The 23,379-nt window shown below is 41.4% G+C and overlaps 2 protein-coding genes across 9 annotated transcripts in view; one reads left to right on the forward strand and one right to left on the reverse strand.

Annotated features, from left to right (window-relative positions):
• On the reverse strand, positions 1-13,832 carry TCTN3 (tectonic family member 3). 5 transcript variants are annotated; one of them, XR_005562661.1, is made up of 15 exons: positions 13,741-13,832; positions 12,957-13,075; positions 11,064-11,194; positions 10,029-10,137; positions 9,838-9,956; positions 8,694-8,729; positions 8,152-8,226; positions 7,939-8,064; positions 6,832-6,927; positions 6,541-6,638; positions 5,817-5,982; positions 5,028-5,165; positions 1,287-3,029; positions 400-501; positions 1-154 (listed from the first exon to the last, which is right to left on the reverse strand). XR_005562661.1 is itself a non-coding variant. In XM_039378934.1 (13 exons), the coding sequence occupies exons 1-13, from the start codon at positions 13,827-13,829 to the stop codon at positions 2,808-2,810; spliced, it is 1,524 nt and encodes a 507-aa protein (XP_039234868.1). In that variant the 5' UTR covers positions 13,830-13,832; the 3' UTR covers positions 1-2,807. The 5 variants fall into 5 exon arrangements, 1 of the variants encoding a protein (XP_039234868.1); XR_005562662.1 differs by having other exon boundaries at positions 915-3,029; XR_005562660.1 differs by having other exon boundaries at positions 400-3,029.
• A 722-nt stretch (positions 13,833-14,554) lies between these two features.
• CFAP46 (cilia and flagella associated protein 46) overlaps positions 14,555-23,379 on the forward strand; it is a 64,973-nt gene continuing 56,148 nt past the window's right edge. For all 4 annotated transcript variants that reach the window (XM_039378930.1, XM_039378932.1, XM_027746336.2 and 1 more), the window contains exons 1-9: positions 14,555-14,896; positions 15,432-15,553; positions 16,396-16,527; positions 18,902-18,966; positions 19,453-19,617; positions 20,929-21,052; positions 21,182-21,276; positions 22,102-22,209; positions 23,096-23,195. In XM_039378930.1, the coding sequence (XP_039234864.1) occupies positions 14,845-14,896; positions 15,432-15,553; positions 16,396-16,527; positions 18,902-18,966; positions 19,453-19,617; positions 20,929-21,052; positions 21,182-21,276; positions 22,102-22,209; positions 23,096-23,195 (963 nt within the window). In that variant the 5' untranslated portion in view covers positions 14,555-14,844. The remainder of the gene's footprint in view (positions 14,897-15,431; positions 15,554-16,395; positions 16,528-18,901; positions 18,967-19,452; positions 19,618-20,928; positions 21,053-21,181; positions 21,277-22,101; positions 22,210-23,095; positions 23,196-23,379) is intronic.

Raw genomic sequence — 23,379 nt, forward strand, 5'->3', positions numbered from 1 at the left:
TTTATATAGTGGCATAATATATTTTTTTATTCTGCATTCATTCCTTAAGTGATAATTTCTACCATTCTATTTGCTTTTTGACTTTCACTACATCTTCAGCTGACTTTTCAGAGTATCACGCACAGTGATCCTCAGGTGGTTTTTTCCCTGGATGCTGCAGAAAAACATAAAAATAGCATTGCTTTCATATTCCTACTAACACAACATGCAACAAGAGCAGCTGAAAAATTACTGAAGCTAAGCCTGAAAGATGCTCACTTTGCTATTGAACATGATTTTTATAACAATCCAGTACAGAGTAGCTTAGAACAGCAAGGGAATACAGCAAACACAAAAATCAGTAAAGCATTTTACACAACAAAAAGTATTCACTGACACAAAAATGGAAAAGGTATGTACCTTCTGAAGTCACTAAACATAAATACTTTACTAGAGAACAGGGAAGAAGAAAACTTTATTTTAACCCTTTGTAATTGCTTCTCTCAGTGTCCTCGAGCAAATCTGGGAAGACAAAGAAAATAAACACTTTCAAGTATCTGTCAATTTTAGAGTAGAGAGTCAGCTCAGGCATAAGCATTTATGGAAATATTTGAGATATTATTCATTTAAGAAAATAAAACTCTTCCTGACTTCACAGTACAGAGTTGCCAAAGGCTTTTGGTAAACCTTGTAAGCTTTGCTCATTAAGTCTCCTTTATCTACAGTTTTATTACTTTTTTCAGAGGGCTGTCAGGTTACTTAAAAAAACTTCTAATCTGATCCTGTTCTGTCTACTGTGAAGAAACACTATGTGAAGAACACAGGCTTATCACCAAGTCAGGTCAAAACCTAGGTAGTGACTCTGAGGTGTCAGGCAAGCGTCAGGTGAATTTAAATGTTTTCTTTGGGCATGGAGAAATCTTGTAAGTACCCACAAGAGACCACCAGCAAGAAAACCTCCAGAACAGCAGCTCTGCTCTCACAGGGCCCCAGGGGGTGGAGGCCCGTGCAGCTCCAACCAGCTCGTCTGGTGCTCGCAGGGGACCGAACCGCGATTTCCCGGTCACTCCTCGCGGCAGCACCGCCCCGGGACCGCCGCCAGACCGGGACCGCGAGTCTGAGCGGCTCCGGGGAGCCTGCGGGGTCCGGGAGAGCGGGGGTGAAGGTGCCGCCCGGCAGCGCCAAGGCTGAGACCCTCCTCCTCTCCTCGCATCCCTCGGCCGGGAACGGGCCCCGCGCGGGAGGGGAACGGGCAGCACCGAGGCTGCTCGGCCCGGCCCCGCCCGGCTCTGCTCGGCTCTACTCACCGCCCGGTTCTCCCCAGCCCGGCTCGGTGTTACTCGGCCCGGCTCCCCTCAGCCTCAGCCGCCGCCGCCTCACGTCGCTTCCGGCCCCGCCCGCGGGCTCTGTAGCTGCTCCTCCTTTGAAACCCAAAATTGCATCTTCCAAGAATCGATGGTCAGGCTTGGAAAGGGACCTTAAAGATCATCTAGTAAAGATCGTCTTCACTCGGACAGAGTAAAACCAGACCTACTGCCCCAAAAAAGACACGCTGGACAGGTGGCTCCAGATACAGTGCTGGCAGCAGGGACATTCCACAGCGCTGTCCCAGCCCTTCCCACGGAGTACAAACACTCCATCCTGTGCATCTGACACACGAGCCTGCCTGGTGTGTGCCACCGACATACCGTGCCTGATACTGGATTGCAAAGGAGGCTACTTAAGATCAGGCAGTGGGGAAAAAAACATGACAAACACTAAAATACACTGTCATAGGAAACTGCAGATTCTAAATGCACATCCATTGCTATGGCATGGCTAGAATTTGTACAGGCCTTAATTCAGGCTAGAACAGGTTATGGGTAAGGCTCCTTCCAGCTCCATTTCTTGCAAAGACAAAATGTCAGAGGAGCCAAACGTGAGCTAGAAAATACGACATGTTGGAGGTTGAGGTATGGCAGAGAATTGCAGTATAAGGTGATGCATTCTTACTTTATGTATTTGCAGCTCATAGATAAACAGTATCTCTGTAGTCACACTTAACTGATTTATCTCAATAATGCAGAAAATAGGGATGCCAGATCCTTTTCATTCAAGCTATATCCTGACACACTTGGCAATTTGACTTTTGGGAAGTTTCAGTTACTGTCACCTGTAAATTTTCTGGATTCCACAGATCAGAGGCATCAGAGGACACAGGACACACTACAGATGTGTTCCACTAAAAGCTTTGCAAAGGCACAGCTGAGAAGCCACGTCTACCTAAAAATCCAAGCTTGTTGCTGTACTGGTACCAGCAGCCCCATGTAACACTGGAACACAAAGTGTTCAGCGCAGCCTGCACGGGCTGCCCCAGAATCAGAATCCCTGGAAGCAGCAGACACTTGCATGAAATCCTTTCCCAGCTAATAAACCATGCAAACACTCACAAAGGTAAATACGCGAAGTTACCCCAAAATCTGCATGTTTGGTTTTGTTTACTTTGTGTTATGTCTCTTGATACCCTGACTAATTACAAGTTTTTCAGTTTATTTTTGCACCCTTTTTTAAAGTTTGTAATGAGGGAGAGCAACAAAGTTGCTACACACAGTATATGTACAAAAGCAACAAATACATTTTATTAACAGTAGGCTCTGATTTTCTTGCCCCCTATTGATTCCACTGGAGTACTTGGCATTGTATGGGGCAGATTTTTCCATCATCTGAAGAATTTAAGATAAAAAATAAATCCTTTGTTAAAAAATATACTTTCATCCAACAACTTCCTGGAACATATTCTGAATGTACCAATTCACTTACTGAACTTTAAGTACAGGCCTTATCTATTTTCAAAAGCAGAGAATACTAGACATTATTAGAATAAACAAAAAATAGCCAGCCAGATCAACTCTGTAACTGCTTTCTAAATTCAGTGCCACCTTGAATGGGAAAAAGATGTCAAATGGGAGTTTCCAGTGCCTTTGGGGCTGGCCCCGGGGTGGTTCTGGCCAGTCTGTCATGTCAGTGAAGGTAACGACAGTTGTCACAGGTACCGTGTGTGCGCTCAGGAACTGCAACAAGAGGGAAAGCACAGTTTAGCAGACAATGCAAAATATATATGGCCCCTCAATTTTCTAATGGACACCCACCACAGATGACTGGCAAGCAAGATGTCTTTATAATGGTAGGAGTTAAGTGTCCTAAGTTTTCAGTGGAGTAAACCCTCTTTCCCCAAATTGATACTTCGCAGGTAAACTGAGGGCACGGGAAAGACCAGTAGCTACTGTGCATCATATGCTACAGATCTCCAAAGTGGCAGCAGTGACTCAAGCTTTGCTAGAGTAAGCCTTCTATTCAGAGGACAGACATATCAGCTAGCTAGTAATAAGAACAGAAGCAAAGCTAGCTTTATTTTTTATAAAATTATAAACTTTATGTAAGATAAGATCACCTGTCTCTTTGGACAAGTGTTTTCTGCCAGAAACAGACAGAACCACAAGATGAAATCCTTTCAATAAAATGTCAATAAAATAAAGCAGGGACCCAATAAAACAATAAATTTATTTCAATAAATTTATTTCTCACTTTTTTTTCTTTTTTTCTCTTTTTTTTTCTTTTTTTTTTTCCAGCCGTGTTGGAAGGGACCTCTGAGATCATCAAGTCCAACCCTTGATCCACTACCACCATGGTTACCAGACCATGGCACTAAGTGTCACATCCAGTCACATCTTAAAAACCTTCAGGGATGGAGAATCCACCACTTCCCTGAGCAGCCCATTCCAATGCCTGATTACCCTCTCTGGAAAGAATTTCTCCCTAATATCTAACCTATACCTCCCCTGGCAGAGCTTAAAACCATCCCCTCTTGTCTTGCTGATAGCTGCCTGGGAGAAGAGACCAACCCCCACCTGGCTACAACCTCCTGTCAGTTGTAGAGAGTGATAAGGTCTCCCCTGAGCCTCCTCCAGGTTGAACAGCCCCAGCTCCCTCAGCCTCTCCTCATAGGACTTGTGCTCCAGTCCCTTCACCAACCTTGTTGCTCTTCTCTGGACCTGCTCCACCACCTCAATATCCTTCCTAAACTGAGGGGCCCAGAACTGGACACAGCACTCAAGGTGTGGCCTCACCAGCGCTGAGTCCAGGGGCAGAATCACTTCCCTGGTCCTGTTGGCCACACTGTACCTGATCCAGGCCAGGATGCCACTGGCCTTCTTGGCCACCTGGGCACACTGCTGGCTCATGTTCAGCTTCCTTACAGAGAAGTATAAGCCTTGAAATACATGAGCTGCCCAAAAGACTATGTGATGTCAAAAACAAAAAATGCACCAAAATGGGATCCACTGAAACATGCTTGAAAAAGACTATTCATTGTCCTTTATGACCCTGTTAGCTCCTGCTGACATCACAGAACCATAGAATAGTTTGGGTTGGAAGGGGCCTGTAAAGGTCACCTAGTCCAAGTCCCCTGCAATGAGAAGGGACCTCTTCAACTAGACCAGGTTTTTCCGAGCTCCATCCAACCTGGCCTTGAGTGCCTCCTTCTGGCTTACAGCCTTCCTCCTTTAATTCTTCAAATCTGCTGCCATCAGCATTAGTCTCTTCCTCAGCTACCTGGTGATTTCAGAACCTCTAGAGGAACAGAAATGTCTTCTTACACAGATTATCAGCATGCTGTGGGGTCCGTGAAACATAAATCAACTCAAATTCCATATCAAGGCTTTAAGAGACAACCAGATAAACACGGAGTAACTGAATCTTTGGAAATACAACTTTATACTGAGCATAAGTTTAAAGTTTGAGTCCTTAAGTGGCAGAAGGTGCTTTGGAGTTGGAAAGAAGGTACCTTTTCCAGTTGTGCTACTGTGTGAGGACAGTACTAAACAGATCTCGAAACAATTTTTCATCTATGGAGCTGTTAAATAACAACTCTTGCCATTGCAGCCAGACCACTGCTAAAGTTCAATGAATCTCAACTTAGTTTCAAGACCATTTGATTCCTTGGTTCTTAAGCAACCTGTAAATCCCATTTAATTACCTCTGTGTGTGAGGGAGGGGTTTTAATTACATACCTTCAGGGGTTGACACTGGTAAAAGTACCGTGCACCCAGTATTTGAGCTTGTGGGTTGGACAGGAGGCCCACTTTAGTCCACAGTATCTGTATCTCCAGGGTCACAGGAACCACGCAACAGGAAGTGCAATTCGCAGCCTGAAAATAAAATATACTCCTATCAACTTAATATAGTATTTTAAAAGTGAAAAAGGACCATTATGGTCCAAGTCCAATATTTTGGATAGCATAGGTCACTTCAGCACTAACTCTCTAACTTCTAGTCAGGTCAACCACCCCTTTTGGAGCTATATCCATCTCACTTTCAAACAGAATTTGTCTCAGCTGTACCATTTGGATTTTGCATTCCATTAGGCCACCTGACAGATTAATAATTATTAATATATAAGCACTTTGGTTGCAAACTTTTAACCTTATTAGGTGATATATAAATTTCCTAGAAAATGGAAAATCAGAAATATCAAATTAATAGCAAGTAACCAGGTGCTATTAGTTCTAGAAGGCTGTCAGAAAACTATGTAATACAACACTGGATTCAGTATTAAACCCTTTTGGCCCACTTAGATAGCGGGAACGGGATTCGAGAAATATGAAATCTGTCAGGGTTTGTTGGGGTTTCTTTTGCTAAGTACTCTAACAGTATGAACCACGACTGCTTACAGGTATTAAGACTCCTAAGAGTCAGAGGATCATCACACAAAGAAAGTCCAGATGCCCACGCTTCCCTGAGGCAATACAAAGATATGAAAGGAAAAATATTCACAGCTGGTCTTCTTGCATTCATATTACCTGCACACTGCAGTTCTGAACCAGAATGGTCGTCCACTCTTCTGTCTGGGTTGAATGAGCACTGCCAGTTATAGCAAGGTCCTCTGCTCTGTTCATCCCCTGAAAAGCCTTGTATAACTTCTGCTGGATGTAACTACAGTTACTCTCTTCCAGTAATGGGGATAGGCTGGAAATGAGAAAATAACAGCTTTGACAAAGTGATCTCCAGGACAAAAATCCCACTATCAACATCCTGCCTTTGTAATGAGTATTTCTTCTGCTCCTGTAATGAGTCAAGAAGTATTGGTATTAAACAGATGGAATGGTCTCTGCAATGAGAAGGGAGAAAAATATGGCAGGGTAATGCATGATAAGGAAAACTGACAGCTCTTTAGCCATCTTATCACACCAGTGGTTCTACACCCGCCCTGTCAAAAGAACAATCCAAATCATCAAAACAATCACTTTTAAAGATTCCTTTGTAATTCACTCCTCAAATATAAACTCTAGTCTTGTCCAAGACGTATTGTCAGACTACAGCCTCATGATGTCCCAGAAGGCCTTCACAATGTTCAGGTTATTCTAGTGGTCCCCCATCTCTCTGATATCCAAGTTCTCTTAGGAGGATATGAAAGATCTGTAGAGACCTCAGGGAAGGACTCTGGCTCCACAGCACTGCAGAGTGCTAAGTGAGTCCACACCTTCCAGCTGTGTCAGGAAGGACAACTGCAGAGTGTGTTGTTACCTGAGGTTGCAGCCTGTTCTCATGTTCCTTCCAAACTGTACCGTGTGTCTGAGGAACTGTGAGCAACTTCCATCACTTTCACTCCGTAAAATACTCATCTGACAGACTGCACGTCAAGAAGCCAAATAAAAGCATAAACAGACAGTACTGAACACTCATCTTGTATTTAACAATCCACTCACCCCACACTCCTCCTTTTCCCTATCAGAGGACTACAAAAGTCCAGATAAGGGAGTACCAGAAGTCAAGAAACCCAGTGATAAATAAAAACTGGTAGCAGAAAAAGGATACATGCTGCATGGCACCACTGTTTGCAATCAGCAATGGTGCTCCAGTGATATAGCCAGGGTTTCCACTTCTGGGCAACATATGAGAGAGGGTCTTGGTCTACAAAGATGCAAAGGGAAGAAATAGAAGAAGGGGAAAATATTGGCATCAATGAGATCCATTAATCTCTGAAGATCAAATATAAATGTAAGCCATTTTTTGAGTGACTGAATATTATGCACTACTAAAACTCCCATGATTTGTTTCCAAAGTCTCTTTCTTACCTGGAAAGTTCACTTGCAGTCCAGGAGGTAAAAAACTAAGTGTCAGTACCTGAAATGTGGATACTACCAGGAAAGCTCTCAGGACAATGAATTCCTATTGCTCAGCATTTGTGTCTGAGGAAGTGAACAAATCAGTCTGGGCAATTCTACAGATGAACTGCAGAACAAACCCTGCCTTGACCCTGATTCTTAGTGGCACATTCCACTTCTAAATTGTTTTATGGTGAGAGCCTCTGGGGCTAACTTCAACAAGGTTGCACTGCACACTTATCAACCCCTGAGGTCATCACTTACCCAACTTTACATTGCCTCTATGGGACAAGATTTATGTGAACTTAACACACATTAGTATTTCCGAGATTTCCACCCCCGCCAAAGTAACTCTCTTTCCTGCTGCGCAGGCAAAGTTAAATGAGTACTTGGAATAAATTTAGCAACTTTGCTCACAAACACTGAACACCTCAGATAAAGCAATAGCTTCAACCCTTTCCTTCAAAAGACCATGCTGGTGACTCCTCTTCCCTTCCACCCCAACAATAAAACCCCCAAAACACCCAAACCAAAGCAATAGCAAAAATAATCAGATAAAAACAATCAGCCCCTTGAAATTTGTGCAATGCAGGACTGCATGCTTGCACTGAGCCTGAATTTTTCTACTAGCATGGTTTACTTGAGACCAGAAATGCATCCCCTCCTGCCTTCAACTACCATCTGCATCCCAGGGTTCTGTTACTACTCTACCACAGTGACACTGCTCAAATCTTTTCAGATCTCATCTGTATCAAAATCGGTCACAAACGACAGACTACAAGCTTGGTAAAAGCCCAGGGAGGATGAGGGCACTGACCCAGAAGTGCAAAGTGAAGTGCTGCTGCAGAGAGGATCCGAGGTTCCCAGAGATGTTGCTCACTTTGAACTGGACAGAAACACTCTGAATCCCACTCGTGCCACTGTATTCTATCTCATAGATCACCTGAAAGTCCAATTCAGAGGAAAATCAGAGACAGAGAAAGGCAATAACTTTGTGTTAAGCTGCGCAAAGGAAAGGAGATTCACGTACCTCAGAAACCACATTGGTACATGTGTTGTCTCTCATGTGGGGAGCTCCAGGTGGTGCAACTGCAGTGACATTTACCTGGAGACACGAAGCACATGAACAATTATTAATTGTTTAAAAGGAGTGTGCATTCTTTACTCTCTTCCACTGCTTTTCCATCCAAGCCAGATTTACCTTCTTGCTGTAGCTGTGATCTGTGGGCACACTACCCTGCTCCAGATGCCCAGTTTTTTTCCAAGAAAACAAGCTCCTTCCCTGACTTTAGCCCTATCTGTGCCCATTCATTTAAAAGTACATCCTTCCTTATATCCCTGTTTTTTTAGCCCTATCTGTGCCCATTCATTTAAAAGTACATCCTTCCTTATATCCCTGTTTTTTTCTATAATGTCACACTTTTGTTAAAAAAAACCCCAAACTTGTCTCAGGCACAGCACATTCCCATTCTCCCAAGTTCCCAACCTATGGACATTACTATGAATGCTTAAGATTTCAAGTATGTTTTATTTCAGAAGTAGAAATTATTTTCATTGGAGACAGAGACTGACCTTCATGGACTGCACAATGGTGCCACTAACTGGGACCTGGGAAAAATAAACAAACCATTATATAACACCAAAAAACCCCCAAGTAAATTTCTGTGTTTGCAAGTGCCTAAAGTCATGAAATCATCACTAAACAGAACCTACATATTATACTGACAAAATTACTTGGTTTATTCCAGATGTGTAAAACTTGTCATCATTTTGTGATCTATAAATCACAGACTTAATCCACAAAATGCATTTTAGAACATCAGAAGACAAATTTAATCTTGGCCTTGCTAATGTCCTGCAAAATGCAGATACTTGAAAGTATCATATCTCTGATCCATTCCTGGAACTCCTTCTTCTGCCATCAAGTAATTACTTTAGCTTCCAGTTAAGGAAAAACTGAATTTTGGCCACAATGACAAAGAAAGCCCTGAAAACATGAGTTAAATCTGATCAATAGAATACTCTCTACTACAGTTATGCTGATTTACATTTCCAATATAAGGGGGAACAGCGTCATCAGCCTTAGTAAGGTGTTCATATTTACAATGTTGTTTTCTCATGGAACACCAGAGAAACTCTAGAAGGCAAGAGGAGATATTTTCATATAAACATTCAGTAAGACCAGCACAATGAATGCAGAATAGTAAATCCATTACTTTGAAATTAAATCAAAATAAATAGTGGAGAAACTGATATGGAATTCAATCTATGACTGTAAACAGAGCTAATATTGATAAGTGGCCTTCCATATGATTTTAGAGCTAACATATTGTGTAAAACAAATCCTCATTCTTTACTGAGTACATGCACTACTTGATCAAGCTGATGGAACAGAAAGGAATACTTTGAAAAACAGTCTGTTTAAAATGCAAGAGAGTCTATATAAACCATTAAAACTATGAAGTATCAGTGAAGCACCTGTTAAACCCATTAATAATTTGCTAATAACTGAAATTTACTTGAAAGTAGTTTGAAGGATTATCACCAATCACAATAGTTTTAGCAGGTGTCCCAGCAAGAAGGCCTCAACAACTGGGAGATCAGGGATGACACACTAGATGACCTTCAGTTTTCCAGTTAGCTGGAGTTGCAGAGGAAAGCAATGCAAAGTCAAGCAACCATGATTTTGCACAAAAGCAAGACATCTGACATGCACCTTCAGCACAGTGAAATCCCGGTAGTAAGAGGCAGCGTCAAGGGCAGGGTCAGTCATGCAGCTCTTGCTCAAATTGGCAAAAATCCGAGTACAGCTTGTACTTTTACTGTCCAGGAAGCCTGAGTTCAGACATGAGACAACAGATCAAACAGAAGCAAATCACCCTAAGATATTCCTCCCCCTTTACTAACCAGCAGGATTTCCATCAACACAAAGTCCACTGGCTCCCATTTTTACTGGCTGTCTAAGCGTGCTCAGTACAGATGATGAATCAAAGTAGATTAGGATTGGATCACCAGCCTGAAAAGACAGTTTGGAGAAATCACAATTACTGTGGAACACAAGGTGATGTCATCATCAGGGCAGAGAGACAAACCTATACCTCTTCTTTGTGTACACTCAGCTTTGTCTAAAAGGTTGTCCAACCTTTTAAATACAAAAATCTCATCAGGAACTTTCTATACACCAAGGAATGAAAAGAACTGAGAAACAAACACTTTAACAGTGTGCTCTGGTAGCCAGAGCACCTCTATCTTGGGGTGCATCAGGCTCAGCATCATCAGCTGGTTGAGGGAGGGAATTGTCCTGCTCTGCTCTGGGGTGGCCTCACCTGGAGCCCTGAGGGCAGTTTTGGGCACCACATCATAAGATCTAAAGCTACTGGAGAGCATCCAAAGGAGGGCAATGAAGATGGTGAAGGCCTGGAAGGGAAACCATATAAGGAGCAGCTGAGGGCACTTGGTCTGCTCAGCCTGGAGGAGACTGAGGTCAGACCTCATCGGGGTCTCCAGCTTCCTGACAAAGAGCAGCAGAAGGGCAGCACCAATCTCTGCTCCCTGTGAGCAGTGACAAGATCCAGGGAACTGCTGGAGCTGTGCCAGGGCAGGGTTAGGTTGGATCTCAAGAAAAGGTTCTTCCCCCAGAGGGTGGTCAGGCACTGAAGAGGCTCCCCAGGGCAGTGGTCACAGCCCCAAGGCTCCCAGAGCTCAAGGAGCATTTGGACAACGCTCTCAGGGACAGGGTGGGATTGTTTGGGTGCACTGGGTGGGACCAGGAGTTGGACTGGATGATCCTTGTGGGTCCCTTCCAACTCAGGATACGCTACAATTCTGTGATGATATGGATTACAGGTACAAAAGTAAGACTCTTTCAATCTGTTCTCATTAGATCTCATCAGACAGCTTTAGTAGAAGTGTATGTACAAACTGATTATGATTTCAACTCACACGGTAAAAAGCAGAGAATGATGGCTGGACTTGTGATGGTGCTATGAAAGAGTGTCTGCCATACTTCTCTAAGAACTTCATAAAATCAGATTCTTTGATATCCTGGGGCTGTTGGAAATAGTTCAGCTTTGCTAGAGTTTGAAAGGAGAGAAAAAAAAGAAATCTGCCAATATCAAATTACTAGAAAAGATAAAAGTCAATATTGTGCCAACATTTTTAAAAGGAACAGCTTCAGTAATTATAAGCTAGATGGTGCCTTATATTAATTAACCCATCTTAACACTTCTAACAGGCTAATATGGTCTAGGAATAGGATGACATCCTGAGTAGTTTGTACTGTTCATGATTAACAGATGTTAATACACGAAGTGACTTTCCAGAAAGCACGAAAACTGCTTTACAACTATTCTAACATGTGCTGTCATTTCTGTGAGATACCCAAATTAGACACACATGACATTTAATTACAAAGCACTACCAATTTATGAGATCATTAAAAGTAACATTAAATGGATTCAAAATAATTAACGTTGGTAAAACTCAAAAGTAAGTATAAATAGACAATAGGCATCCTAAAAACCAGACTTTTGAATGGTCTTCCACAGTGATTCCCTCTTGACCCAGTGGTATTCAATATTATGGTTACAATGCTGTAATGTATTAAATTATTGTTGCTAAAACACTGTTATAAAGTGGCAAATTATTAAAGATGTGCTATGCAGACTCATCAATGTGTTTGTTCGAACAATAAACTTGTCAATACATCCAAATAAAACATCTTACAAGGTTCGAGGACCACAGATCCTACCGACAACAGGACAAGCGTCAGTATTCTCAGTTACAGTAGTACCAAAAAGAATTTAAGTAATCTAGTAGGTTTGGAGAAAAAAAACATACATTAAAAAAACCACCAAACAAGCTTTCAGTGTAATTCTGCTGTTTAAGGGCAGCGCAGATGCTCAGAGGAACAGTGGAGCAAGCAGAAACAAAAGCTCTTGAATACAGCATTAATCAAGCAGTCAAGTAAACCTTTGAAGGAGATAAAAGCCAAAGCAATATTAAGCTCCTCCAAGGTTCACAAAAGTAGGTGCACAGAGTACCTTGCTTAATAATCACTTGAGGGTATAATCATTAAACTGAAAAAGAAAACACTTGTAGTTGTGCTCTGAATGTACACACAACATTCAGGCAGCATCTGTAAAGAGCTGAGAAGCAGGACTAGATAGTATGAAACTAACCCTGTTCTGACTAGTTGTTGTACCTGCTAACCTCCTGAGCCCCACCCAACCTAAAATGCTCATGGATTTAGGTCAGAAGTAGCTGGGACTGTGGGTCAAAACTCCCAGAAAATGACTCAAAAGAGAAAACGGTGTGTTCAAATGTGAGACCCTACTGAACAGCAATAGATGCCAGAGAGTTGGACATCAAATCAGTCAAATGAAATACAATGTGGAAAAGAGGAAAAGAGTGTTAATGGCATATCCTAAAAGAGTATATGATTACCAGTAAAAAAATCACTGCCAGATGAGAAGATTAAAATAAGCACGTATAATAAAGAATACAAAATACAGAAAAATCACTTTCTGAAAAGGATAACAGTGGGATATTTCAAACATCCTTACTTGCTGCTCTAAGTGTAGCAAACTGAGTAAAGTATCTCAGATACACAAGCAATTGATAAAGGCTGATTTGTGCTTAGCCAGAAACCCTGCCCTTACACGGAGTGCAATCATCTTTGTGCTTGTCTTTGGTGATCAGACCCCGATTCATTATGCTCCCTCTGGAACAGCCAAAATAATCAGTAACAATTATAACGTATCAGTTTTAAAAAAAAAAGATTCCCTAAGCAGAGGCAATCTGTGAACGAATGATGTATGAAGAAAGGTTACTTACAGTCATTCAGCTGCACACAGAACAGATCGTGTCCACCAGGGACAGCAATGATGTCTGTAGGATAAGGGGTGTTACTTCTGAAAATGAGTGACTTTTCCACACACACTTGACTCACAGACCTGCAAAGACAAGCCCCCCACACTCAGTAAACTGTTAAATAGGCTATCCTTGCAAAATTTCCTATTTTATATTAATGCCAGCAACAGAACACAGTATTACTTTTCATCAGTTTAGATGTGCTGTTGTACAATCTGCACTGATAATCAATTACAGAAAGCCTCTCTTGTCATTGCAGTAACTTTGTGGAGCCTCTCTATTACTATATTCAAAAATCCCTCTGAAAGTCCCTGGACGAAAAAGTGGTAAAAATTTCAGTGTCCATGTATGACAGCTGCTCTCGGTTCTCATCCCAAGTGCAATCTGCGAAGACAGATTTTACTCTGCAATAGCCGAAAGCATCCTCCTCACTGACGGAATCTCGCGGTCTGTACTTGCTGGACTGTCTCCCCATCGTACAATGCTCCCTTCACTACGACCGGACCTCCCAGTTCGCACCGCCAGCGGCCTCATCGCGGAGTAACCGAGCCGCGCTCCTCCTGGGCCGTCGCGGTGCCGGCCCCGGGTGTCCTCTCGCAGCCCCCGGCCCAGCGCTGCGCGGTGCCGGTGCCCCGGGGCCGCGGCCTCAGCGCAGCGAAGCCCGGGCAGCTGAGCCGCAGTTCCCGCCGGGGCCCGGGCCCGGTGTCCCGGGAGGCGCCTCAGCGGCGGGTGCCCGTCCCCTGCCCACCTGCTGCGGCCGGAGCGGCGGGCCGTGCCCGCGGGGGCGCGGACGGGCAGCAGGGCCAGCAGGGCCAGCAGCGCCCCGGCCCCGCGCATCGCCGCGCCACGGCCCCGCCGAGACACCGCGCACGCGCGGCCGGGCCGGGCCGGGCCCTACTGCGGGAGGAGCCCTCGCAGCCACTCGTCTTGTCCCAGACGCGGGGCTTTAGGGGAGTAAAAATAGAAGACAGGCTGTCACACAGCTCGTTTGAGCAACCACGTCAGTCAGCCCACCTTGGAGCATGGATTCATGGCATTACGTTAGTATGCAGCTTGGGAGTGAAGGGAATGTGTGTCTATCTCCACAGTCATACATAAACTCCAGGGTACGTAATGAGATGGGACAGCACCCTCAGTACAGACTGTGAAGTTGGCCCTAAGCTCCCTTACCGTAGAGCCGAAGGAAAGGAGCAACAGACGAGAAAATGCGACGGAAAATCATTTTTGTACTCTCTTACATGTTAAAAAAACACACTACAGAAAAGCCCTCTGGGAAGGACAAATTTGTAACACATGAAGTGTTTGAGTCTGCAAGCCATGCACGAAAGAATCAGAAAGTAATTATAATAAAAAAAGGACATGGAGCAAACCAATGGTTCCTTTGACACCTGTACTATTCTCGTTACAAAAGTTGCCGATGAGAGCATTTCTTTGCGCTGCTTCCATCCCCAGGAAGCCACCAGTCGTTACCGGTGTCACCCACGGGCCCGAGCCCGCGCCCTCCGCGGTGGTTCCGCACCGGCACCGGGGCGGACCCGGCCTCAGCTTCCCCGCCTGGGGCCGGAGCCGCGGGGGCTGGCGAGGCCAGAGGGGCGGGAGGTGCGCGCCCCTGCTGTGGGAGCGCTGCCGGGATACTCGTGTGTTGTGGGAGCGCTGCCGGGATACTCGTGTGTGTTCTGTGGGAGCGCTGCCGGGATACTCGTGTGTTGTGGGAGCCGGGAGCTGGAGCGGCCGGGGGCGGCCCTCCGGCGGGCACAGCTCACAGGCAGTCCCCTCGGCTGCCCGGGCCAGCGCTCGGAAGGGCTCCTCGGAAAGGCCCCGCTCCCGCGGGGTGAAGCCTGGGGCGGTTGCGATGGCGGAGCCCGCCGTCAGGGAGCGGCTCCGCGCCGCAGAGCGCGGCCCAGGTGAGCGGGCGGCCGGCGGCTGCCACCTTGTGCCCGTCTTTAAATAAAGGAAACGTCACGCTTTAAACGGCTTGGTCCTAACTTGTTTTGTAATTAAACTGTGTATGTGGAGAAAGCGTTCTTTCTCCGAATGCTTTAAGCATGCTGCTTGGCTATGCAAAGAAGTGCGTGCTGTAGTGTTTTTTCTGGAAGATCTGGTATTCGTCCAGTCAAGTTCACTCCACAGAACAGCTTTAAGGATTTTTGTGCCAACAGAAATCAAACTGCTGAGTTTATGGAATTGTGAACTAGGGATTCCAAGTAATTAACTTTCTAGTGTGCTAATGTTAGTGATTCTAAATAGCAAAAGACTTATTAGTGCTTCATCTTAGAATCATGTCTGACTTTGAACAACATGTGTTTGATATTATTTTTCTTAAATATTCTTAATTTATTTCTGTGAAGGAAAGACAGGATATCACATAGCTCATTTGAATGCAATCAAGTCAGTCAATCCACCTTGAAGAATAAATTCTTTATTCCTTACATATTGCAGATGTTCAGGCTTTGAAGGATGCTTATGACTTGATCAAATCAGCCAGTGAAGGAAAATCTGCACTTGACTCAGATAACTTCAGCACTGACTTGTATGTTTTATGTGCTGAACAAGCACTTCAGGTTTGTAATTTAGACAATGTGTCTGTATTGAATAAAAATATGTATATGATGTACTGTATTTACAGTTGTTAAAGCTACTGCCTCAAAAACAATCCCAGAAATGCCTGAGGGAAGTATTATGCTCTTCTGGTTTTGGAGAGCAATTGTTTAAACATACATTTTCCCTTAAAACTCAGCCTCTGAATTATCACTTTTTTATAGTCAGTCATCAAACTGCGGTTTGTGAAGTTTTCAATTGGGCCAAAATATGGCAGGTATACCATAGCATATATAAAATAGTTTGCCATGCCTGTTTTTTCTTGTGATGGAAAACTTGAAGTTAGCAGTTTGGTTATGACTGAAGGAAATGTGTCTGTGAACAGACCCTACCAGCCGAAAGAAGGAAGATTCTGCACCATTCTAATTATGAATCTTTTTTTTTTTCCCCAGGCTGCAATCCAATCAAATTCTGTGGTCTGAAAATTGACATCCATACAAAATCCTGTCAGCTAATATCCATACTTAAAAAAAAATTCTGTTAAGAATTTTGTCTATTAATAATTGTGTTAAAAAAGAGACATTTTTTGAATACTGTAAGCAGTTATGTGACTGAGTGAGGAGTTTTGTTAAATAAGGAAGCTATCTTTTCATAAAAAATGACAAAAATATGCCTTCAAATTTTAGTCAATTTTAATGGGCTTGTACCACAGCCGGTACAAGTCTGCATCTTTGTGTAATATTGCTTGCATGCTGGTATGCAGCTGGATGTTACCCCTTGATTAGGCATGCATTTTTAAAAGCTAACAGTTCTTAATTGTTTGTTGCATTTTTTAAATATTAAAATGCTTTTTTTGGGGTCTTAGATGGGATATCCAGAAATGAGCAGTGACTGTCTACAGATGTATTTTAAAGCAAGATTTCCTGTGAACCAGTTTCTTGGCAGAGCCTATTTGTGCCAAGGCCAGTTGCATGCTCTACACTCTACAGATAATTTGGTGAGAAATTGTAAAGGTCGCTTTATATTGAACCAGTTTTTAGAAGTATTTATTCCTAGGTTTTAATGTCTTGCTTTCAGCTATTTTAAATACACAAAGATAATTGGAACTGTGGGAAAAATAAGAGGAAAACATATTGAGTAATTTGTGAGTAAACAAAACCAGCTGAATTAGACTAATATTTCAAATATTTTGGGGAGGACAATAAAAAGGAATGCTTGCAAAAGTTTTCAAGCAGTTGATTGTTTTGAAGTCAACCTTTTCATTTTTTACTTAAATGTGATACTTTCAGACCGAATTTAGCTGTAACTCTTAAAGTGATTACCAGTTTTATTCAGGAAGCATTTCATGGGCTTGTGGGAACTGGAGGGCTAAAGGAGAGAGGTTACTTTCTGTGGCAGTGTGCTTCTAGCACTCATCAGTAGTGTTTCCATGTAGTACTTTGGATGTGGCTTTTTGTAGTAAGAGGTGGTAGCAACTCAGCAGGATACTTCTGCGTCTGTGTGTTGCTTTTAGGTGATACCATGTCCGTAAGTGTTTACCTCCTGCTGATTTTAAAATGGAGTGGGATCTCTTTTATGTCTTCAGTATTTCGCTTGTCCTTGTACTGTGGTCAGTTAGCTTTGATAATCTGTTAATGGTATCTGACCACTGCAAATGGCCTTAACAGATGTTTAGAATCATGGAGTATCTTGAGTGAGAGGGGACCCACAAGGATCATGCAGTCCAACTCCTGGCCCTGCACCAGACACCCCAACGATCCCACCCTGTCCCTGAGAGCATTGTCCAAATGCACCTTGAGCTCTGTCAGTCTTAGGGCCGTGACCATGGCACTGGGGAACCTGTTCAGTGCCCAACCACCCTCTGGGGGAAGAACCTTTTCCTGAAATCCACCCTAACCCTCCCCTGGCACAGCTCCAGCAGTTCCCTGGGTCTTGTCACTGCTCACTGGGAGCAGAGGTTGCTGCTGCTCCTCTGCTGCCCTTTGTGAGGAAGCCGCAGACCCGGATAGGGTCTGACCTCAATCTCCTCTTCTCCAGGCTGAGCAGACCAAGTGTCCTCAGCTGCTCCTCATATGGCTTCTCCTCCGGGCCCTTCACCATCTTTGTAGCTCGAAGTTAGTGTTGTATTCACAAGTTTCCCTTACAGATGTTGCAGTAGTTTCTTTGAATAAACTTGAATTAACTTTCGAACTAGAATCTTTTCCCTGTCATCTATACTTAGTTTCTTCTCAGAGCACATGGGCAGAACAACTGTTCAACCGTCCCTTTGAAACTTCATGCACATTTGAAAAGTGATACACTTTGCATCAGTTGGAAAGTTTTTTCGCTGCTGTGTTCTAGATAATTTATGAAAATAGGAGTGGTGCAACATCTCCTACTGTATGACTAGTAATCATGATTCACTTAGTGAAGATAAATTTGTCCTTATTTTGGTTTCCAACCCAAGCAATCCTTCTTAGTTGATTAAGATGCTTATGGTCTTAATTATAAGATGTTCTTAAATTTAAGATATTTTTGCTCTTAGGGGCCAAGTGCAATTTCTCTACTTTGGTATATATTTCATCTCAGGCTCTTTTTTCTGGTTTTCTCTTTATCTGTGTAGTTTCCATTTATTGGTCAGTACCCCTCTTATGCCATCCCAGAGCCCAGAAAGTCAGTTCCAGCTCTCTTTGAGAGTTTAGTTACTCTCAAACTCTCAACTCCTCTGCTGTCATCCCCTTCCTGCTCACCCAGTTCCACCTCCGCTTTGCCATTTCCACTGAATCTTTCTCCTAGACTTTCAAAAATCCCTGTTGACTATCTCATCCATCTTCTTTACACCCTCCCTTCAGAATTTGTACATACTGATAAGATCTCTCCTGAGCTGCCTTCTTCAGGCTCAGCAGTCCCAGCTCTCTCAGTCTTTCCCCATAGGAGAGCACCCCGACATAATGTTTCAGGTGTCTTGTTGGAGCTATTTTGAAGAAAATACCTCAGGTTTTTTTAATGGGACAAACCAATATAACTTCTTCCTCCCCCCTCCCTGGATCTGCTCTCGAATGTCTCTGACTTTCTTTGCTGAAAGCTTAAAAAGTATACAGCTTTGCAGTTCTGGAAAATTTCAGTCCTGATAGTTAGTGTTTGGCAGAAATGAAATAAACTGAAAATACAGTTTTAAAATTTGAAATCAGGAAAACATAGTAACAGAAAATGCAACCAGTTTCTGGTTATTCTGTTTCTATGGCAGCAAGCTCCTATGACAGTATGTTTTAGCTGAGATTAGTCTGAAAATAAAATTTGTGAGATGTGAACGTATTAAAATAGGAAAATAATGTACTGATTTATAAAAGCCATATTCAAATTGCATTAGCTTTCATTTTGTTCTGTTCTAGGAGGAGTTTGAAAAGTTTGTGCTGTTTTTTATGAAGGCAATAGATTTTGCCAGCCACGATAGAAGGTAGGCCCTACTGATGGGTTAACTCTAAATCCCAGGAAATGTTACTGATTTAGATTTTCAGTTGTTTGTCTCAGGTTTTCAGTAGGTAACCTCGAGTTGTGTTGTTTGGGTTTTTTCTCTAGATTTTTCCTTCCATTTTGTAACTTCTGTAACTGCTGTAACAACACAAGAATACTGAACTCTTAAATGGACAGGATGAATAATGCTGTGTAAGGCTGGTAGACATCTCAGCATTTCTTATGCTTTTGTGCTTACGCTCTGTAGAGTGAGAGCACCCTGCTAGCTGATTTTTAAGTAGTATTATTGAGTAGAGCGTAGTTGCAAGAGTTACCATATTCTTGTGCTGTACTTGTCTTCTCAGTTATTGATCAGGATTGGCTCTAATGAAAAGTTCCGATTTTTACTTCTTTGAAGTGTCTTAAAAAGCTGTAATTTTATGTTTATTCAAGTCCACGAAATACTAAATTTTTGATTCTTATTTTTCAGATATCATTTTTTGATATATAATGCCTCAGTTCTTTATTGGCAACTTGTGAGGCCATTTCTTAAGCCTGGATTTCGCAATCGCCTTATTCCCAGCCTTTCTCAGATTGTTACAGCATTAAACCAAATTGAAGAGCAAGACAATGAATGGAGAGCAGAACTGATGATGTAAGTTTAATTATATTTTCTCATATGGGCATTCTGTAGTCCTCTTAGACATGTGGCTGCCACCTGAGGTGGTCTTTACTAAGGTGTATTTTTTTGGTAATGTTGTAGATACATTTATTGTGGAAAGCTTAATTCATAACTTTTTAAACAAACATGAATGTACTCAACATAAAAAATGCTTCATTTTAATATTTAACTTGAGGTTAAAATTTTAGTGGCAGAGACAGCTTCGCCCTGGATCTGATTTGAAGTAGCACAGTCATTTTGGATGTAGTATTTGAGTCATTCGTAGTAATTGGAAATAAATGGTGTATCACTATCAATGTATTACCATTCTCACATTTCTTGAGCAAAGCTGGAGCATAAACTTTGAGATAACTCTCCTGAGAGAGAGAGTTTTATGTGCAAAATGAGGAGTGTCCATGTAATTTTTCAAGGTCCCACAAGCTTTTCTCAGAGATGTTTTGGTCTGCTATTCTACAGACCATTTCCAGTTCCTCTTACACTTCTACCATAGTTCTTCCCTTTTCCCTTTCTCTTTTTGATCTTTTCTAGTTTTTTAGTCTGTGACTTATGGTTTATTGCTGTGCAGCATTTTCTTTATAAGCTGAAACTGGAGGGAAATAAAAAATTGAGTAACAAAAACATTCCAAGGGGTATGCTAAGGACCATGTAGAATACCATGCATGCAGTTTTTTGATACTAAACATACTCTTGCTGAGGTGTTGATAAGAACAAGCAAGTGCACACAATGTGTTTGTGTTATAAAACTAATGGTTGCATTTATTTTTCTTACATTTGTATTTATTTTTTAAAATATTTTTTATTATGATTATCATTTTTATTGTTAATTTATTTCATGGAATCAAAGGCTCTTTCTCAGTTAAATAAGATAAAGTATTGAAAATCCAGTTCCAGTTTCCAATATGAATAATTTTTTTTACTAGATGACTTTGACATACTGGCCTTTCCCATAGTTAAGGGAGAATCTTAGAGAAATTCTCCTACAATTTTAAATAGTTACTCCTTTTAATTTCAGATATCTCGTGGAGAAAAGTTTTCACAAAAAAACCCTTCTTTTCCAAGATTCTTTTTATGATCTGCACTAAATATGTGTTAACAGCTCTATATCTCTGGGAGAAGCAAAAATGTAGAAGTTAGAGAATCTCTTCTATGCTGAGTCAGTGCTAATGGCTTGTACTGCATTTAGGAGTGGTACCTTGAATAGAAAGCATGTTGAAAAAATATAAATAAGAATTATTTCAGAAAATGTTAAAAAATATTTAATACAAGCATTTATTTGATCTACAGAAATTTACTCGAGTGCTTCCTCGATGCTTCAAAACTGGAAGAAGCAAAAGAGTTTTCATCTACTGCAGCAGTCTTTATTAAGGAAAATGTTCCAGAGAAATACTCTCAAATATTTTCTCTAATGGTAATGCTGAAAAATATTTTAAACTCCCAGTAAGCCCCGTCAAGTTGTTTCTCACTTATTAGTCACTTAGTCAATGATTATTCCACTATTGTTGCTTATTTAGTCAATAATTAAATTGTTATTTTATAGGTGTATCACAAACTGATGGATATTTCTGAGGTAGAGAAGGACATACAAGATTCCACCCATTTTTTAGTTATTTATAAAATGCAGATGTTAAAATTGTAAGTATGAAATTGTATCCTTCCGGTTGTTCTTTGATGCTGCATATTATAGAGGCAGGTTCAGGTTCTGGTATCCCACGTGCCAGTAGAAAAATCTACTGCAAAGATTAGTTTCTTAAAAGGAAAATTACAATGACAGTTTGGGTAGTAACTGTCAGGCCTGTCTGGAGAACAGCCTCAGCTAAAAAGGTAACTAGTTCTTTGGGGATGTAGGGAGCAGTGTGTTGGACAGATTATCTCAGGAGAAAGAATTCCATTAATATCCAACAGACTTGTCATTCCATACACAAGTCATGTGCAAGAAAGTAAAGATGAAGTGGAGAAATCACACCTGAAATATAATGCATAAATCACAGGACAGGAAGCATAATGCTTTTTGAAGTCTTTACATTTTAAAGGGATAAAACAATTTTGAAAATTAGACTTCATAACAAAATCTCATGTAATTTTTTTTCAATGTCTCAACATTTCCCCATTTTAGAAGCATTAATTCTTTTCTAACTAACAGTGCATTAATTTATGCTGACATTATAAGAAAGGAGTTTTGCACACCAGGTTTTTTTTGTTCTGGAATAAAATTTACAATCTGAAAGATTAATTCTTATGCTTGAATGTTCTTAGTGCTTTGTATCTGGCTGTCTCTGAGTTGCTTACTTGCCATACTGAAGTAGGTTTTGCTAACTTTTTTTTTTTATATTTCAAAACCCAAGTATCCTACTGATCCCTTGGACTGAGCTATCCATTCTGAAGTTAGAGTTATTTCAAAATTTGAATGCAATAATATTTCTCATGAAAAATTTTGACCCAATTCCTAATATGTTGCAGGCAGTGGGACACAAATAAATTTCCAAGTGATGCCATCACAGAGCTGAATTCTTTATATGCACTTTTGAAACAATATGATGTACCTCCAGCATCTGTTCTCAGTGTGAAGTGAGTTTTACTTGTCATAGTCCCATGGAAGTTGGTTACAACAGTTTGTGTTGCTTTAACATGTAGGTCGTCTTAAAAATAGACAAAACCCTATTAGACTTTACTAAAGAACCCAGGATTAAGTATCTTCTTCCATACAGCTTTGTGTAATATGATTAAATCTTTCCGTAACCATTTCGTGTTAATGAAATGAGATTTTTCAAAGGTCTTAAAATTGACCTTAAAATTGACAAGTGCTTTTCAGACTGTAGTTAATTTTTAGCTTTTCTTGAGGCCCTTCCCAGTTCTTCAGCATGTTTGACATAGAGACCTCTATTCTAGTAGTTATATCACAGATGTTGCATATGGAAGTAACACTGTATTTTTACTTGTAATGGTAAATCATCTTTGACAAACATTCAGGTATCTTATTACTTCTCCTATCCCAGACAGTTAGAACACAGTCTCTGTCTGTGTGTCTGTGTTCTTAGTTCCTAGATAGCAGACTGATGGATTTTACTGCTTTGTGTGCCAGTTCACTGCATTGTGTTTCCAAAATTACTTGCAATCTTAGTTTGTTCTTTCACCATCTTTGTCGTGCATGCATTTAATTCTATATTTTTTGTCTTCTTCAGGAACTGTTTGTACAAGACTACATAGGAATATGCTAATTAAAAATGTTCATCATAAACAGATGAACTTTTGTATTTTTCATGTAGTCAGCTTTAAACTTTTTCCTTTTTCCTTGTTAACTGTGAGCATTACTGGCGTAGTCACATGTTCTGTAATATTCAGATGACTTCATGGTTTTCAGATATATTTCACAGTTACTTTTAAGTAGTGTTTTTATAATTCCATGGAGGAGCAATATCAAATTCTCTGAAGTGATGTTTTTTTATTGTTGAAGGGTTCCTTTGATTCTGGAATTAGCTCATTTTTCTTTGAAAGTAAACTGCACTGAGTTGGCATCTCAATGTATCCTCGATTTAAAAAGTGCTGGGATTACTGTAAGTATTAATTACACTGGTTTGGGGATTTTTGATTACATACACACACCCCTTTGATATTTATATTTAGTAAATAGTGCTGATGGTTCTGGAATCTTCTGTCCATCTGTGTATTATTTGTATATTCATTAATATAAATAATTATTTGGCTAAGTGATCTATTCCTAAGCTAGAGGGAAGATGC

This window comes from Pipra filicauda, unplaced genomic scaffold, assembly GCF_003945595.2.
Source record: "Pipra filicauda isolate LSUMZ 115617 unplaced genomic scaffold, ASM394559v2 scaffold150_size2825430_pilon, whole genome shotgun sequence".
NCBI classification, from domain to species: Eukaryota; Metazoa; Chordata; class Aves; order Passeriformes; family Pipridae; genus Pipra; species Pipra filicauda.

Excerpts from the sequence above, each read along its gene's own strand:
- TCTN3 (XM_039378934.1), bottom strand. The coding sequence starts at position 13,829 with ATGCGCGGGGCCGGGGCGCTGCTGGCCCTGCTGGCCCTGCTGCCCGTC. Across the intron at positions 8,065-8,151 it reads GTACCAATGTGGTTTCTGAG|GTGATCTATGAGATAGAATA; the intron begins GTACGTGAATCT and ends TTGGACTTTCAG. Across the intron at positions 6,928-7,938 it reads ACTTCACTTTGCACTTCTGG|ACCAAGACCCTCTCTCATAT; the intron begins GTCAGTGCCCTC and ends GCATCTTTGTAG.